Source organism: Camelina sativa, chromosome 8 (assembly GCF_030686135.1).
Source record: "Camelina sativa cultivar CO46 ecotype springtype chromosome 8, ASM3068613v1".
Lineage (NCBI taxonomy): Eukaryota > Viridiplantae > Streptophyta > Magnoliopsida > Brassicales > Brassicaceae > Camelina > Camelina sativa.
Genome location: NC_141887.1, coordinates 5,283,642 through 5,300,482, shown reverse-complemented (window position 1 = coordinate 5,300,482; position 16,841 = coordinate 5,283,642). Strand labels below are relative to the sequence as shown.

The following is a 16,841-nucleotide window of genomic DNA, read 5'->3' as shown; positions in this document are numbered from 1 at the left end:
TATTAAAGGTCTACTAAAAGTAGTTTCGGATAGTCCATGCAAAATTCCTCCACCGCCCCAATCATAGCAACACAAGTTTAAGAAATGGTCTGCGTGGCGTGATGATTGCAAGCTCTAATGTTATATGCATATTACTTAAAAAAAGGAATACAAAATCATATATATAGAAATTTTTAGAAATTATCTTAATATTTTCATTTATCTAACAAATGTATTTTTCTTTTTTTTTTTTTTTTTTTTTTTTTTGTAAATGACCAGGAGGAAAACCTTCCAGCTTTTATTATTGAAACATCAAAATTACATTCTAACAAGACGAAGACACGCAGGTCCTGATAAGTCTGCATTCAGCAAAGGTTCAACAAAAAAAGGAACTGTATGTAAAGCATGATAACCTAGTGATAAAGTAAACGCATAGTTAGCTAACCTATATGCAAGGTAGTTAGTTTCCCTATACACATGAGTAACACGAACAATCCATTCCCGTGAGATTAAGCCATAGCATATACGTACCAGAAAAGACAACGGATGAGAGTCACCAATCCCCGTTGTAAGAAATCGAACTACCAACTCGGAATCCACTTCCAACTCCACTCTACCAACCCGCCGCTCCCAAGCTAAGAGAATACCATAATATACACCCCATAACTCTGCTAACGGTGCACCACAACGACCAATATTCAGTGCAAATCCCCCACACCAACTCCTCAAGCCATCTCGTAGTACACCACCCGCGGTTGCAACCCCTGGGTTGCCCCGTGACGCACCATCAGTATTTACTTTGTACCACCCAACCAACGGAGGCAACCAATGTATGAGACATTCCCTCTTCTCTGCTACTGACCTTTTCGTCTCCACATTCGCAGCCACTACCGCCTTTGCCAAGTCTATAAGAAACTTAACTCTGTCCCGCCACAAAGAATTATCTCCACACACATTTCTACACCTCCATTTCCACGCCCACCAGACCGTTAAAGCAAACAACACAGACCAGTGATTCCGTGCTGAACCACCCTCCTTGTTAAGATTAGTAAATAACCATTCCAGCAAAGTCTGAGAAAAGAAAATATGGCGCTTCCACTGAGGCACAAGCCGCTGCCACACCCTGTCCATTGCAGGACAATCCCGAAGATCATGCATAATCGTTGCGATACCACCATTACAAACTTGACAGATATCAACATCACATAAATGACATCAACATCGCTCTGTATTCGTCAGAATGATTTGCCTCGCCGCTTGCCAGATAAATATCCTCACCCTCTTCGGTACAAAAACCTTCCACACTCTATCATAAAAAGAACCCATATTTTGTGCTGAATAGGTATGCCTTATCAACATAGCATAGGCCGAACCAACTGTAAGACTCCCATCCATTGTCTCACTCCAAGACAACCTATCTCGAGCCCCAGTCACCGTGTCCAGAACCACAGACGCCAATTCCAACCGCTGATCAATCATCACATAAGGTGCAATATGATCCCATAACCATCCCAAACCATCCTGCCAATAATCACGAACTGTAGCCATTTCATAACCCACAAGCAACAGCCGTATAGCGAGCTCCACTAATGGTCTATGCAACAACCAACAATCCGTCCAGAACTCAAGTGTCCTACCGTCCCCAACAACCCAACTCAGACCCATAAGAATCACCTCACGCAACCCAATCCCAATACTACGCCACGTCGAAAACTAGTGACTCTTGCTCCGCAACCACCCCGTATCATGAACACTCCCAAATTTATATTTAGCACGGACCACCCGTGCCCATAAACTTGTTTGATCATGAAATAACCTCCATCCTATTTTAGCAGGCATAGCCTTATTCATTTCCCCCGACACCCTGATCCCTAAACCACCTTCACACTTGGGTCTGCAAACTTGCTTCCAAGAAAGAAGATGTATCTTCCTCTTCTCTGTAGTGGTACCCCACAGAAAATCACGAGAGATCTTGTCTACTTTATTGAGAGTACTCGCAGGAAGCTTGATTGTACTCATCGTATGAATCGGTATCGAGGACAACACTGAGTTTGTAAGAGTCAACCTACCCGCAAAACTCAATCATTTTCCCTTCAATCCTGCCAAGGGAGAAGAAACCTTCTCAACAACATCACTATAAGTCTCCTTATTAATTCTCTTTTGTAACAGCAGCATCCCCAAATAATTACCAAGCTCCCTTGTTGTTTTGATGCCACTCTCAGCACTTATCAAACTGCCCATCTCACGGGAAACATTAGCAAAAAAGAAGATTTTGGACTTGTCAAGACTGACTTTTTGTCCTGAGGCCAAGCAGAACCTCTCTAACACCTTTCTCACTATTCGGATTTGAGCAACAGAGGCTTCGACAAACAAAATTAAATCATCAGCAAAACAGATATGTGATAATTTAGGCCCACCAACAGATAAGCTAATCGGCTTCCAAGCTTTACGATCAACGTCCCCCTCAATCATATGACAAAGCCTCTCCATACACAACACAAACAAGTATGGTGATAAAGGATCACCTTGTCGGAGTCCCCTCTGAGGCTTAAAAGGCTCATTCTTCTCTCCATTCCACTACAGGGTCATCGATGGTCCTGAGACGCATTGCATTATCCAACCAACCCACTCCTCAGACAAACCAACTGCCCTTAATGTTACTGCTAAAAAATCCCAGCAAATGCGATCATCAGCCTTCTCTAGATCCAACTTCAACAACATCCAGCCTTTCTTACCTTTCTCACGTTTCATGGAGTGGACAGCCTCTTGGACCACCACAATGTTATTAGTACTTAAACGTCCTGGTATGAAACTGGATTGTGCAGGTCCGACTATATTAGATATAACCTCCTTCAATCTTCCCACCATTGTTTTTGTAATCGTCTTAAAAAGAACATTACACAAACTTATTGGTCTAAACTAAGTTATTCGCTCAGGTTTAGCAACCTTAAGAATAAGAGTCACCAGTGCATCATTCGTGTTAGGAGAAAGACAACCAGTAGTAAAAAACTCGAGAACAAACCGCAACACCGACTCTCCCACAACTAACCAACAATTTTGATAAAAAAACACGGCTGAAACCCATCCGGTCCAGGAGCTCTAAAGTCCCCCATACAACGAATTGCTCTCTCGACCTCCAAAGCAGTAAACGGTTTATTAAGCCTATTAACCTCTTCACGTGACAACCGCAGAAAACCTTCACATGGTAACACACCAGTCTCCACATCCACATCATCTAGCGAGTATAAACGACTAAAATACTCCACAGCCAAATTCTCAAGGTCCTTCCCCTCAGATATCCAACTGCCCAGATCATCTCTCAACATATCTACTTTATTCCTTCTCCTTCTGATTATTGTAGATATGTGAAATTTTTTTGTATTTCTATCTACCTGCACCCACCACTTGGCTCTTGATTTTCGAAACCAAAGCATCTCTTCTTGCTCTAATACCACATCTAACTCCTTTAACAAAGCATCCTCCTCTACCAACAGGTCCATTGTCTGAGTTTGATCAATTCTAGCCTGAACTGACTTGATAGCACTCTCAAGTTGAAGTTTCCGAGAATTGATATCCCCAAAGACCTCTCTGTTCCACTTTTTCATTGTCATTCGTAATCTATCCAGAGCCTCACGGGTGTTTATACTGCTATCCCACGAAGACACTAAAAGATCCTTGAAACTCGGATGTTGTAACCATGCAGCTTCAAAGCGAAACGGCCTCCTGCTAGCATCTCCAATTGGCTCTGGCGTAAGCTGTACATACAGCAGAGCATGGTCAGAAACAAGGAACGGTAGATGAGTGACCACAGCCTCTTGCCATTGAAGACGTGAATGTGCACAACAGAATACACGGTCCAACCTTTTAGAAACAAAAGAACTCTCCACTCGACCCCTTTTCCAAGTGTATTGATTTCCCCGAAACCCCATATCTATAAGAGACAGTTCATTAATCCACTCCCCAAAAGCTACAGAATCTAGAGATAACAACTCGTTTCCCGCAGTCCTCTCATCAAGCCGGACAATCGTGTTAAAATCACCACCAATAACCACCGGTCCAGTAATCCTTCTAATCACCTCAGATAACTTACCCCAGAGACCACTCCTACGACTTATGGTGGGAGCAGCATAAACAACAATTAGATTCAACACCTCTACCCCCTCCACTACAAGAGCGTGAATAAACTGATTAGATGATTCCAAGATCGTGACATTACCAATACCCGATCTCCACAATAGCCATAAGCAACCACTATGACCAACTGCATCAACTCGGAACATGTTCTCAAACCCCAGCCCTCGACATATACGCCCTGTTTTATCTCCACCGGCATGGGTCTCAAACACTGCCAATATATCTGTAGAAAACTTCTTATGCAAATACCTGATTGACCGTCGGAAGTTAGGTTTATTTGCCCCCCCGGCAATTCCACAATAAAGCCTTAATCATTACAGAATAAAACACGACAAGAAGAGCCGGGGCGGACCATCATTGCACCTGGAGCTCCGTCTCCACTTGCGATGGTTCCTGACGCAACACCACATCTGTACCATTCGATACCTCCATCGAAGCAGAACCTGTAATCGCATCCGAACCAAGAACAGGGCCTGAACGGGTACCAGAATCAACCACACCTCCATTCAAATTAGTAGACACAAAAACACCACCCGCTCTCCCCAGATTGTCTTTCTCAATCCGAAGACGTTTCCCATTCACCGACGATTCCACTTCACTCTTCGTTTGTTCAAAAACAAAACCCTTAGTGGGCTTATTCGACCGTGCACTTTTGGGCTTCGCGTAATGCTTATCTGGCCTTTTAACAAACACTTCCGTTTTGCCCCCAAGCGCACCTATTGGCCCAACCAATTTCTCCATCAAACCAGCCCCAAAGACCAATGCTTTCTTACCCACGATATTACTTTCCTTTTGAATTTGATTCGAACCATCAATAGTCTCTTGCGGAATATTATTCGAAACATCAATATTTTCCTTATCCTACCCCAAATCAAACCCAACCGTCCTTTTCTCCGGTGTTGCCAAATCAACTCCCAACCTCCCAAAAGTATTCGAAAGTGTAATATTCGCTAATACACTTTTCTTATTGGTGATACCAGAACTTCCATTCGTAGATTTACGACCACCTACTACCATAGCCAGACCACTTTTCCGATGGGACTCCGACCGTCTTCCCGGGTGTCGTACCGGAACAAAACCATCATTCTCCTGAGCCTGACTCCCCGAGGCTTCCTTGTCCGCCTCTGTGGCCATTGAACCAGCAATGTCACGAGGCTGTACCCGCTTCAGACATGAGTTCACTAAGTGTCTGTACAAACCACAACCGGAACATATGTTACTCAAACCTTCATAAGCTACGACAAATCTCTCCGCATTAACCATAATCGTCCCCTTAAGTGGTCTACTCAGGTTTACCTCCACACATACTCGAGCAAACCTAGCTCTCTCAAAATTCAGAGTATGAACATCCACTTTAATCGGGTTACCCACACCTTTAGCAATCCCCATTAACACCCGACTATGATAGAAGTTCAAAGGGAGATTAGCCAACCTCACCCAAACTGGTGTCGTTGTAATCTCATCCCTTAACGGATCAAAGTCCGGTGACCAAGCTCGTACCAAAAGGTAACTCCCAAAAATTCTCCATGGACCCCTAGTTAGAGCAGCCATGTACTCCTCTTCACTGCCAAACCGGATCATAAAAAACTGCCGTGGAAGATCCATAATATGCATCGCCGCACTCGGTTTTCATATTTCCCGCAACCGCCGACCTAACACCGCAATCGGCACACTCCTCCCTAACACCTTGACAATCATACAGTTCTTCCACAGTCCATTCATCGCTTCCAAAATCTCCTTCCCAATAGTAACCACCGGCTCCCCATCCTCACCATCAGGAAATTCCAACATCATTCTCGCATCCACAAAATCATTATTCATCACCGCCTCCGGAGCCAAGCGTCCCCCAACAGTTCCTCCGGTTATCTTACTAACCCATAGACCTGGCGCATCCGGTGGCTCACCGGATGGCCTGGATCTCTCCCCCATATCCACCATCATCGCATCTTGATCACCGCCGTTCAAAACCCTAGGGTCACCTTTCGCACTCGCACTAGTCATCACAGTCTTTGTAGCGTTGAAAGTCACTATCTCACAAATGTTTTTCTTGAAACAGGGTTTTTAATACGTTTAATGTTTAACATATCCGATTTTTAAACTAAATGCTAACTAACCTGATTTTGGAAACTAATTTTTTTTTTTGTATTTTAATAATATTCTAAAAATTTTAAAAACTATTCTTTCTATCCCTAATAAATTAATGTTTTGACATTATCACACATATTAATAAAAAATTTAACTTTTATTTATAAATTAATTTACAATTACTTTTTGGTAGATAGAGAAATTATAAACTATTAAATAAATACCATGCGTGAAAAATTATAAAGTAGTATAATTGTTTTATTTTTTTTAATCTACAAAATCAATATTTTAGAGACAAAAATAAATCTTAGAATATCAATCTATTAGTGACATAGGAAGTAAATGCTAACTACTTGATTACTATACTCTTTTATTCTTTTAATGAGATCAATGATATTATGGTACTCTCTATATACATAGTTGTACTTCTTAACAACATATTTTAAAAAAAATAATATATATATATATTATATATTCTATTATGATGGTTTTTTTTGTATATACGAGTTGGTTTGGGAAAATCACAATCATAAAGTAAAGCGGGTTATGATTGATATTTTCGCGAATACAATCTTTAGGCGTTGCTCCGTCAAAATATGCATTATAAGGATTATTTTTACGAATACAATCTTTTATGTGTTGGTTCGTCTAAATTTACATTGTAAGTTTGTATTTTTTACAAATACATATTTTTACAAATGCAATTTCTTAGTGGTTGGTCTGTCAAATATACATTATTAATATGTAAATTTTATAAATGTAATTCTTTATAATATTCTATGTATGTTACCAAATAAAGATTTATTTATTTATAAATTTCTTCAAGGAAAAAATATATTCATCTAGAGTAACTTTTTTTTATCTTTTCTTTAGGAAAAGAAATCTAGAATAGACGTAAAAAAGGAGACTTTTCTTTTGGCTATGTAGTCAAAGAACTTATCTTCCTCAATGTTGTTCAGGTCTTTAGAGGTTTTATACAGATGTCAAAATCTCCTCCCAACAAGATCTACTTGCAGCTAAGTTTTCACAGGATTATAATATGACTCTAGTAGCTAAATACTGGCAAAGTATTTATTAAGCTGGGAGATTCAAGTTTTCCAATCAAAACATATTCCTGGGAAGAAACAACTTAGCTTTAGATACCAATGGAACAATCCAAAAATATTGCCCTAATTTTTTTTGTTACAAGACCGATAGATTTTATATGTAACATCAGAACAACATAGAGAACACCAAAACGAAAAAAAAGCAAGAGAGCTTCCCACAGCAGCAGACGATTCAGAAGGATTTACTCAAAGACATCATCATCATCATCAGGGAGTGGCTGAGCAGCAGCCTGTAAGAGCTCAGCCTCGTTCTTTTGCTGATCAGCAATGTCAATGTGAACCTCTGGTGGAGCAAGAGCTGGCGTCTCCACAAAGTGAAGGTTTTGGTCCCCGGCGAGCTTCCTAGCAAGGTACAAGAAGGGCTTCTCGAAGTTGTAGTTGCTCTTTGCAGAAATCTCATAGTACTGCAGATTCTTCTTCCTGTGGAATGTGACCTGCTTTGCCTTCACTTGCCTGTTCTTCACATCGACTTTGTTCCCGCACAGAACGATCGGGATATTTTCACACACCCTGCAAAGATCACGGTGCCAAGTCGGAACGTTCTTGTATGTGAGCCTTGCTGTGACGTCAAACATTATGATGGCGCATTGACCATGGATGCTGCAAGAAAATCAAAGATTAGATACATATTCAAATGGAATCATCAAATCAACCATTATTCAGGAAGAGAACATCAGTTGCAGAAACAGCAAGCAAGTTCCTTCTTGAGTTTCACACCATAACTACTCATACTAAATATTGAACACTAAGCACTTTCACCTATTAACTGTGACAATAAGTGATGATTGGTTGAACAACATACAAAACCAGATCTTAGGAAATAGGGAAAGTAAACTTACTAGTATCCATCCCTAAGGCCACCAAACTTCTCTTGACCAGCAGTGTCCCAGCAGTAGAAACGGATCTTGCCACAGTTTGTGAAGAAATCCAAAGGATGAACCTCCACACCAATGGTAGCTGCAACAGAGGAGATCGATCAGAGATCAAAACATCAGAACGTGCAAGAATAGAAAATTTTGCAAAATACACAACAATCTTTGTGGTATACTTACGTTCATACTTCTTCTCGAACTCTCCAGTGAGATGTCTCTTGACAAAAGTAGTCTTCCCTGAACAACCAACAAAAAGCAATCAGGAGTTTAGCAAAAACAATCAAACACCAATATACCATACTTAAAACATCGATTGAGCCACTATAAACAGAAACGATTCGAAAGATCCGCTTAGAACCATTGATATTATCAGAAACAAACCAACGGACTAGTCGATGAAAAAGTACGGGGAAGATTACCTGTGCCACCATCACCAACAATGACGAGCTTGAAGCTAGGGTAATCTACGGTCTGCTGGTTTGGTAGAGCCTGAAACAAAGATATTCACAAACAATTTAGGAAAAAAAAAACATCAACGCAATCTCGTGAGATCTGAGACATAGAAAACTCTAATAAACGTAATCTGATCCTATCAAAAACGAAGAGAGAAGCGGATCGTTACCATGTTTGCGGAATCGTAGGAGGATAGAGAGAGAGATTAATCAGACGGATGTGTGAAAGAAGAAGAAGAAGAAGAAGAAAGCTTTCTATGATGCGGCGAGAGGGAGATTGAAGGAAGGAGAGGGATTGTGGGGGTTTTTAAAAGACCAAAAATATTTGGGGGAGAGGGTTTGGCTTTGAGTTGACGCTACACTATTGGCCGTTGGATTCCTTCTTTTTTGTTTATTAACGCAGCTTTCTCCACCGTCCGATCTATTCTAGCTTTAGGTCCACGCGTACTCTCTCATTCATTGGCATTGATTTTTCCTTTTCTTTTAATTTCTTTTTTTTTTGTAAAGCTTACGAAAATTCGAAATTTAAATTTATTAGTTACTGGACACGTCGATTTTGACAAAATAAATACTAGCATTGATTATCAATTTATTTCTTTATCGCATTTGTAGTCACCAATAAAGGTTTTTGTGTACAGTATGTTCATAACGGATAGTTTTTGGAGATGTGTTGAATTTTGAAAATTTATTGTCAGATATCCAAAATATTTTGTTTGATTAATATAATGAAGCCAACGGAGATGATGCTGATGATAGAATCAAATTTTATGTGGGTCTCTCTTCTAATCTCGTATCACTGAGTCTGAGTTGCAGACCTTTTTTTCTTCTTAAAATTTATGTGTGCTCGTTTTAATGGAAACTCAAACTGCTTTGTTGAAAGACAATAATGTTAACTATTACAAACTAGTGTTTAAAAAGTAGGGGATGGATTACTTTGTTTCCGAAAGCTAAAGAGCCAACCGAAAAGGAAGGTTTCAGAAAGAACCACATACAGTAAAGAAAACTTTTTTATCACACGTCTGATATGAATCTCTGTGGCTCTCTCTCTCTCTCTCTCTCTCTCTCTCTCTCTCTTTGAGTTGAGAGTATACATACATACAACAAGGAGATTCCTACTTCCACAGCTTACGCAGAGACATGTTCTTCTCTGTGTCTTTCTTCATCACCTTGGCCACCGCCATCTCAAAGTCTTCTTGTGTCACGTGTACTCTCCTCTCTCGCAGCGCAAACATACCCGCCTCCGTGCACACAGCCTGACCGCAGTAACCATAATCATTAGATAAGAGGCAAAACGTGGAGAGAGCAAAAGAGTAACAGGGGAATAGAAACATTCTACCTTCAGCTCAGCCCCTGAAGCACCATTCATCTTCTCTGCAATCTTTTTCAGATCGATTCCACGCATCAAATTCATTTTCCTCGAGTGTATCTTCAAGATATCAAAACGTGACTGCAACACATTTTATAAACATACATTAGCCAAACCGTCCTGCCTCATTTTGGGTAAAATAAGTATGGAGATAAAGAAAAGTATTTTATACTATAGTAAATGCTAGTTGAAATACTATATAATAAGAAGGTGCCTCTTCAGAAGAATTTCACATTCTTTTCACGAAAACAACAGAGCAAAGTTACTTCTAGTATCATTTCCTAAGAAACACAAGCATTACCTCTCCATTAGGATTAGGGAATTCGATTTTCCTATCAATCCTTCCAGGCCTGAGAAGAGCTTGATCCAGAATATCAATACGATTTGTCGCCATCAAAACCTGCAACAGTCAATTAAGAGAATAAACAAGTTTGTCTGAAAAAGTCATACTACGATACCACGCACTCGTCCTTTTCAGCTTCCTGACAATTTGTTCCTTCACAACCTAACGCGTACCTTGATTTTGTTTGACGCTTCGAATCCGTCAAGTTGATTGAGAAGCTCAAGCATAGTCCTTTGAACCTCACTGTCACCATTTCCACTTCCAGATTCCATACGAGCAGACCCGATACTATCGATTTCATCCATGAAGATGATTGATGGTGCATGCTCCCTGAAAAATATAAGCCAGCGGTACTAGGAAGGTAAGCCAGCTAGAAAAAGTATTTTTCAACACAATCATCTCATCTATGTGTACTTTTCTCATTACAAAGACTTGTACAGTGGCATAAATGCTAGGCATCCTGAGAGAAAACCTATAAAGATAATCATCCTTGAGATCGTCTACATGTTGTTACCATATCCATAGTAGGAACAGAAAACACTTTACTCAATTTATTTAACAGCACATGTCCACTACAGCTACTAAGCACGGACATGTAAAAGATTTTCTTGTCAACTGTTTTTTTCCAACCAACCACAATTACCATACTTGAAACATCAAATAGGGACAAACATATACAAACCTTGCCATCACAAAAAGTTCTCTGACCATTCTAGAACCTTCTCCAATGTATTTCTGAACCAGCTCAGAACCAGAAACTCTGATGAAAGTACAGTCTGTGTGATGTGCCACAGCCCGAGCCAATAGTGTCTTCCCAGTTCCAGGTGGACCGTATAACAAGACACCCTAGAAAGAGAGAGAAATGCAATCATTAGAGGCGGCTGTGTAAGAGTGTCCTTTAGAGTTTTTTTCTAATCCACTTAGCATCATCAAAATAAAGAGAAGACGGTTTGAAATTCATGTGTACCTTTGGCTGCGCAATTCCAAGAGACTCAAACAGTTCAGGATGTTTGATTGGGAGCTCAATGACCTGATAAACCAGTAAAGATATAGATATTATATAAAACTTAAAAGCAGAAAATAAGATAGGGGATAGCCAATAAATCATTGACTCTTTTTTTCTTCAAATTTTCTTTCACTAGGCATACCTCCTTTATTTCCTTGATTTGCTGGTCAAGACCACCAATCATGTCATATGTGGAGTCTGGAACCTTCTCAACTTTCATAAGGTTAACCAGCGGATCAACTTTACTTGGCAGAACCAGGTGGAGAACATAGCTATCATTACGGAGAGCAACTCTCGTTGATGGAATGAGTTTCGTTATGTCTATACTTTTGTCAACATCGACAACATACTTACCCTCTGGATGAACCTGAAACATGGGAGTTTTAAGTATTATTATAGCTATGTTCATATGATTGCAAACAATTCAAATTCAAATTAAGCCTAAATAATAGAATATACAGATTCATACCTTAACCAAGACCTTATTTTTTCCCATCACTTTTACCACTTCACCCACATAGGACCCAGGTTCTTGAAGCAGTTGCAACTCTTCTCTCAGCATTCTTACTGTTCAGTTTAAAACGACAACGAGGAATGAAAGTTAGAATTAACTACATACTATAAAGACGAATAAGAAAAGCTTCAATCATGAAGACAATATGAACACTAAAGTAGTTCTATAAGAACTAGGATTTCAAAAAAAAAGGCCATAGCCGAACCACCAATGTAACAATACTAACAGCCATGAAGTTTCAGATCTAATCACTTCCAGATCGGAAACCCTCAATCCAAAGGATCACCAAATAATTTTAGTAATACGTAATCCGAAACCCAATCAAACAATTTAACAAAGAAACCCATACGAAATTCCTTAAAAAAAAAACATAAGAAATTAGGATTAAAGAAGGAAGAAGAGACCTCTAGAATTGAGTTCATTCCTCTGAGCTTCGAGGCGATTAAGGTTGTTCGTCTTATGTCGGAGCTGACGCTGGTTCTCATGGATGTGCTGAAAATAGTATTGCTTAAGCCCTTCGCCTTGTTTCGACGCCGCCGCTCCCTTAACGTTGCAGGTTTCCTCCATCGCCAACTCAGGACGCCTCGCCAACTCAGGACGCCTCGCCTCCACTCCTACGGTGGCCATTCCCTCGGTGATTGTAGCAAATTATCGAACAGCTCTCTCTCTCTCGAGTATATGCTTATCAGATTCAAAAAGATAGATCACAGAGGGTAGGGGACGAGATCATTACTATATAGAAAAAAGAAACTTGAATTATCCAACAAGACATCTTTTTTTTTTCTCTCTTTCAATTAAATATATTTCTTTCTGGGTAAGAAAAGAAAAAATTGGGGTCGGCAAAATACCACAATTGAAACGAACCAACCTTAACCGGCTATTAAATCTGATTAACCGAACCGAATACTGTTATGCGTAACCGAACTAAACCGAACCGAATTAACCAGGAACAGCAAGTTGTTTGTATTTTTCACTTGACTAGTATGTGTTGCGCAAGCCTTTCATCATATCAGGCAGGAGGAGTATATCAACTTTTATAGGCTCTTCTCACTGATTTGGAGTTAAAAAAAAAACACTCTAAAATGTGAATGTTTATGCTTAAAAGACCATGGAGATATAAACTAGTGTTTAGATAGTAGAAGCTTTGTTTTCAAACGTTTAACGATGTTATCGAAAAAAAGTCACAGAAACGTTTAACGAGTTATCGAAAAAAAGTTACAGAACCAACAACAGACTGTCAAGTAAAAGAAAACCCTAATTTCACTAGTCTGAAATGAAACTGTGGCTTTCCCTTGACTTTTTGACTACACACAACAAAGAGATTCCTACTTCCAGAGCTTACGCAGAGACATGTTCTTCTCTGTGTCTTTCTTCATCACCTTCGCTACAGCCATCTCAAAGTCTTCCTGTGTCACGTGAACTCTCCTCTCCCGCAGCGCAAACATGCCCGCCTCTGTGCACACAGCCTGATCATAATAACCAAAAAACATAAAACAGAGATGCAAATTGTATAGAGATGCAAGAGAGAAGCAGAGGAGTATAAACACTTTACCTTCAGCTCAGCACCTGAAGCTCCATTCATCTTCTCTGCAATCTTTTTCAGATCGATTCCACGCATCAAATTCATTTTTCTCGAGTGTATCTTCAAGATATCAAAACGTGACTGCAACACATATTATAAACATATATTAGCCAAACATGTTCGTCAAGCATACTATCCCAGAATATGTAAAAACTATATCGGTAGGACTACCACCAAGATCCTTTCAAATTACATCATTCCCAAACAAGCGTTCTGTAGGCAGCAAGTGATAAAAAGTCTATCATCTTTCAAGCCATCATGCCTCAATTCGGGTAAATGAACATGAGGATATAGAGAAGTATTGTATGCCGTAAATGATAGTTTCTCTACATCTTCATCATCTTTAGGAAGTATCTTTCAGGTATCTAAAATCTAAATAAGGTGCCTATGCAGGATTCTGCATACTTTCCACCAAAAACAACACAGCAAGGTTACTTCTGATATCATTTTCTATGAAGCACATGCATTACCTCTCCATTAGGATTAGGGAATTCAATTTTCCTATCAATCCTTCCAGGCCTGAGAAGAGCTTGGTCCAGAATATCAATACGATTTGTCGCCATCAAAACCTGCAACAGTAAATTTAGAGGATCAATAAGTTTGTCTGCAAAATTCAGACTACTATAAGACAGACCTATCCTTCAGATTCATGTTTTTCCCCTTTAAAACTTAACACGTACCTTGATTTTGTTTGACGCTTCGAATCCGTCAAGTTGATTGAGAAGCTCAAGCATAGTTCTTTGCACTTCACTGTCACCATTTCCACTTCCAGATTCCATACGAGCAGACCCAATACTATCAATTTCATCCATGAAGATGATTGATGGTGCATGCTCCCTGAAAACCATAAACCAGCGGAAGTAGGAATGTAAGCCAACTGGAACAAGTATGTTCAACACAATAATCTCATCTATTTGTAGTTTACTCCTCACAGGAGATTACTGCAGCCTAAATGCTGGGCACAATGACAAAGAACACTTTATATGAAGATATTCATCACTGAGATCGTCTACACGACAGAACCATATTAATAGTAGCAACAAAGAACACTTTCCCTGTTTTATATAACATCACATGTCCATTTCAGCTACTAATTGTGGACATGTTAGGCGATGTATCTAATCAACAGTTATATTTTGTCCTACCAACCACTATTGCCATGCTGGAAATTTCAACTAGGGACTAGCATATACAAACCTTGCCATTACAAAGAGTTCTCTGACCATTCTAGAACCTTCTCCAATGTATTTCTGGACCAGCTCAGAACCAGAAACTCTGATGAACGTACAGTCAGTGTGATGTGCAACAGCCCGAGCCAAAAGTGTCTTTCCAGTTCCAGGTGGACCATATAACAACACACCCTAGAGATAGAGGTATGCAATCATATTTTACTAATCCCCATAAAACATCGTCACAATATAGAGAATAAGCTTTGAAAATCATGTGTACCTTTGGCTGCGCAATTCCAAGAGACTCAAACAATTCAGGATGCTTGATTGGCAGCTCAATGACCTGATAAAACAATATAGATATTATATAAAAACTTAAAACCATGAAGCAACAGACACGCTTATAAACAAACCAGTGACTACTAGTTTCGTTTTTTCTTTCAGTTACCTCCTTAATTTCCTTAATTTGCTGGTCAAGACCACCAATCATGTCATAAGTGGAGTCTGGAACCTTCTCAACTTTCATAAGGTTAACCAGAGGATCTACTTTACTTGGCAGGACTAGGTGGAGAACATAGCTATCATTACGGAGAGCAACTCTGGTTGATGGGGTGATTTTCGTTATGTCTATACTTTTGTCAATATCAACAACATACTTCCCCTCTGGATGAACCTGGAAAATGGGAGTTCACGAATTACTGTTCACAAGAATAGAAACATCATGAAGCTAATTTAGTCATAGACACAATACTATATAACAAAAGTTTATACCTTAACCAAGACCTTGTTTTTTCCCATCACTTTAACTACTTCGCCCACATAGGACCCAGGTTCTTGAAGCAGCTGCAACTCTTCTCTGAGCATTCGTACTGTTCAGTTTAGAAAGAATAATCGTGTTAAAAGAAGTTTGAGATTTAGAACTAAACTACAAACTATAAAGACTAGTACGAAACCAACGAGTCAATGCTCAGTTAAGAGAGTGAAGAAAGAACTAAGATTTCCTGGAAAAAAAAAAAGGCCAATGCTCCACAGAAACATTCGCGTGAAACAACTCTTTTGGCAGTTGATAGCCACATACTTTGCTAAAGGATCAAACAGATTTAAGAATTCTGAATACACAACTAAAAATCAAGGCTTTAAAAGACACAACTACATCACCCAACCACTTCCAGATCGGAAACCCTAAACAATTTAGAAATTTGAAAGCACCCGAAATCTCAGGGGAATTAGGGTTAAAAGAAGGAAGGAAGGAAGGAAGAAAGAAGTAAACCTCGAGAATTAAGCTCATTCCTCTGAGCTTCAAGGCGATTGAGATTGTTAGTCTTCTGACGGAGCTGGCGCTGAAGCTCATGGATGTGCTGAAGATAGTACTGCTTAAGCCCTTCACCTTGTTTTGCAGCGGCTCCCTTGACGTTGCAGGTTTCTTCCATGGCTAACTCAGGACGCCTCGTATCTACACCTACGGCAGCCATTTTCCTTCAGTGATTGCAGTAAATTATCGAAAGAGAGATCGAAGGAGAACGGAAGAAGAGACTACAGAAGAGAGATTGATTTCTTCGATCAGATTCTGAAACCCTCAAGCAAAGCTGTTATTATTTCACCTAAATAAAAAAATACATACACACGATTATAAAATAAAAAAAAGGGAAATTAATCGACAAGTTTACAAACTCTCCTCTAGAAATTGTTCTTTTTTTTATTTATTTAGATGCAGTTGCAAAACCTTCTAGTTCATATAGAGTCTTTGGTAGATGAACTTTCATATCGGCGGGTAGTTGGGAACTTGGAAGACTTGGAACCATCTTATCAATGACGGACTCTGCTACTTTTTTTTTTTTTTTTAATTCATTTATTATGTTTGAGATTTTACACTTTAACTAGATTTTAATCCACGTGCATATAATTTTTATTATTAATTCTATTTTATATTATATTTGTTTATTAAATATTATATATTTTGTAAATAAAAGAATAATTAAATTTTCCGGCAAATGTTTATATTGATTTTTTAATCTTTAATATATTTTATGACTATTTGTATGTTATATTTAGTTTGTTTTGTTTTGTGTTTGAGATTATATTTTGATTTTTAATTATTAAACAAAACAATAAGGGATCTAAATATCATTTATACGCTATAATTAAGTCTTATTTTTCCAAATGATTTAATTATTTTACACAATTTTAGTTAACTCAATTTGATTTTATATGTCAAATATTTTAAGATTAATAG

The 16,841-nt window shown here is 39.0% G+C and overlaps 3 protein-coding genes and 1 pseudogene across 3 annotated transcripts; all 4 read right to left on the bottom strand.

Annotated features, from left to right (window-relative positions):
• Positions 1–4,974: 4,974 nt before the first annotated feature.
• Positions 4,975–6,114, bottom strand: LOC147939717 (uncharacterized; annotated as a pseudogene).
• Positions 6,115–7,255: 1,141 nt separating this feature from the next.
• LOC104706338 (GTP-binding nuclear protein Ran-1) lies at positions 7,256–9,068 on the bottom strand. Its single transcript, XM_010422526.2, has 5 exons — positions 8,799–9,068; positions 8,596–8,665; positions 8,357–8,413; positions 8,144–8,261; positions 7,256–7,904 (listed from the first exon to the last, which is right to left on the bottom strand). Exons 1-5 carry the CDS (start codon positions 8,799–8,801, stop codon positions 7,487–7,489), a joined length of 666 nt encoding a protein of 221 aa, XP_010420828.1. The 5' UTR covers positions 8,802–9,068; the 3' UTR covers positions 7,256–7,486.
• Positions 9,069–9,475: 407 nt separating this feature from the next.
• LOC104706337 (26S proteasome regulatory subunit 8 homolog A) lies at positions 9,476–12,851 on the bottom strand. Its single transcript, XM_010422525.3, has 9 exons — positions 12,262–12,851; positions 11,813–11,910; positions 11,486–11,710; positions 11,305–11,367; positions 11,020–11,183; positions 10,511–10,667; positions 10,296–10,394; positions 9,965–10,075; positions 9,476–9,881 (listed from the first exon to the last, which is right to left on the bottom strand). The coding sequence occupies exons 1-9, from the start codon at positions 12,482–12,484 to the stop codon at positions 9,741–9,743; spliced, it is 1,281 nt and encodes a 426-aa protein (XP_010420827.1). The 5' UTR covers positions 12,485–12,851; the 3' UTR covers positions 9,476–9,740.
• Positions 12,852–13,000: 149 nt separating this feature from the next.
• Positions 13,001–16,388, bottom strand: LOC104706336 (26S proteasome regulatory subunit 8 homolog A). The gene is made up of 10 exons (XM_010422524.3): positions 16,332–16,388; positions 15,879–16,209; positions 15,380–15,477; positions 15,057–15,281; positions 14,889–14,951; positions 14,637–14,800; positions 14,120–14,276; positions 13,910–14,008; positions 13,410–13,520; positions 13,001–13,323 (listed from the first exon to the last, which is right to left on the bottom strand). The coding sequence occupies exons 2-10, from the start codon at positions 16,078–16,080 to the stop codon at positions 13,183–13,185; spliced, it is 1,260 nt and encodes a 419-aa protein (XP_010420826.1). The 5' UTR covers positions 16,081–16,209; positions 16,332–16,388; the 3' UTR covers positions 13,001–13,182.
• Positions 16,389–16,841: the final 453 nt, after the last annotated feature.

What these genes read in the sequence shown, in the direction of transcription:
- LOC104706338 (XM_010422526.2), bottom strand. An exon ending in GTTCGAGAAGAAGTATGAAC is followed by an intron (nt 8,262 to 8,356) that starts GTAAGTATACCA and finishes CCTCTGTTGCAG; the next exon opens with CTACCATTGGTGTGGAGGTT. An exon ending in GGCCTTAGGGATGGATACTA is followed by an intron (nt 7,905 to 8,143) that starts GTAAGTTTACTT and finishes ATTTTCTTGCAG; the next exon opens with CATCCATGGTCAATGCGCCA.
- LOC104706337 (XM_010422525.3), bottom strand. Translation starts at nt 12,484, where the DNA reads ATGGCCACCGTAGGAGTGGAGGCGAGGCGTCCTGAGTTGGCGAGGCGT. An exon ending in AAGCGTCAAACAAAATCAAG is followed by an intron (nt 10,395 to 10,510) that starts GTACGCGTTAGG and finishes TGACTGTTGCAG; the next exon opens with GTTTTGATGGCGACAAATCG. An exon ending in CTTCAGGGGCTGAGCTGAAG is followed by an intron (nt 9,882 to 9,964) that starts GTAGAATGTTTC and finishes TACTGCGGTCAG; the next exon opens with GCTGTGTGCACGGAGGCGGG.
- LOC104706336 (XM_010422524.3), bottom strand. Translation starts at nt 16,080, where the DNA reads ATGGCTGCCGTAGGTGTAGATACGAGGCGTCCTGAGTTAGCCATGGAA. An exon ending in TTGGAATTGCGCAGCCAAAG is followed by an intron (nt 14,801 to 14,888) that starts GTACACATGATT and finishes CTCTATCTCTAG; the next exon opens with GGTGTGTTGTTATATGGTCC. An exon ending in GAACTCTTTGTAATGGCAAG is followed by an intron (nt 14,277 to 14,636) that starts GTTTGTATATGC and finishes TATGGTTTTCAG; the next exon opens with GGAGCATGCACCATCAATCA.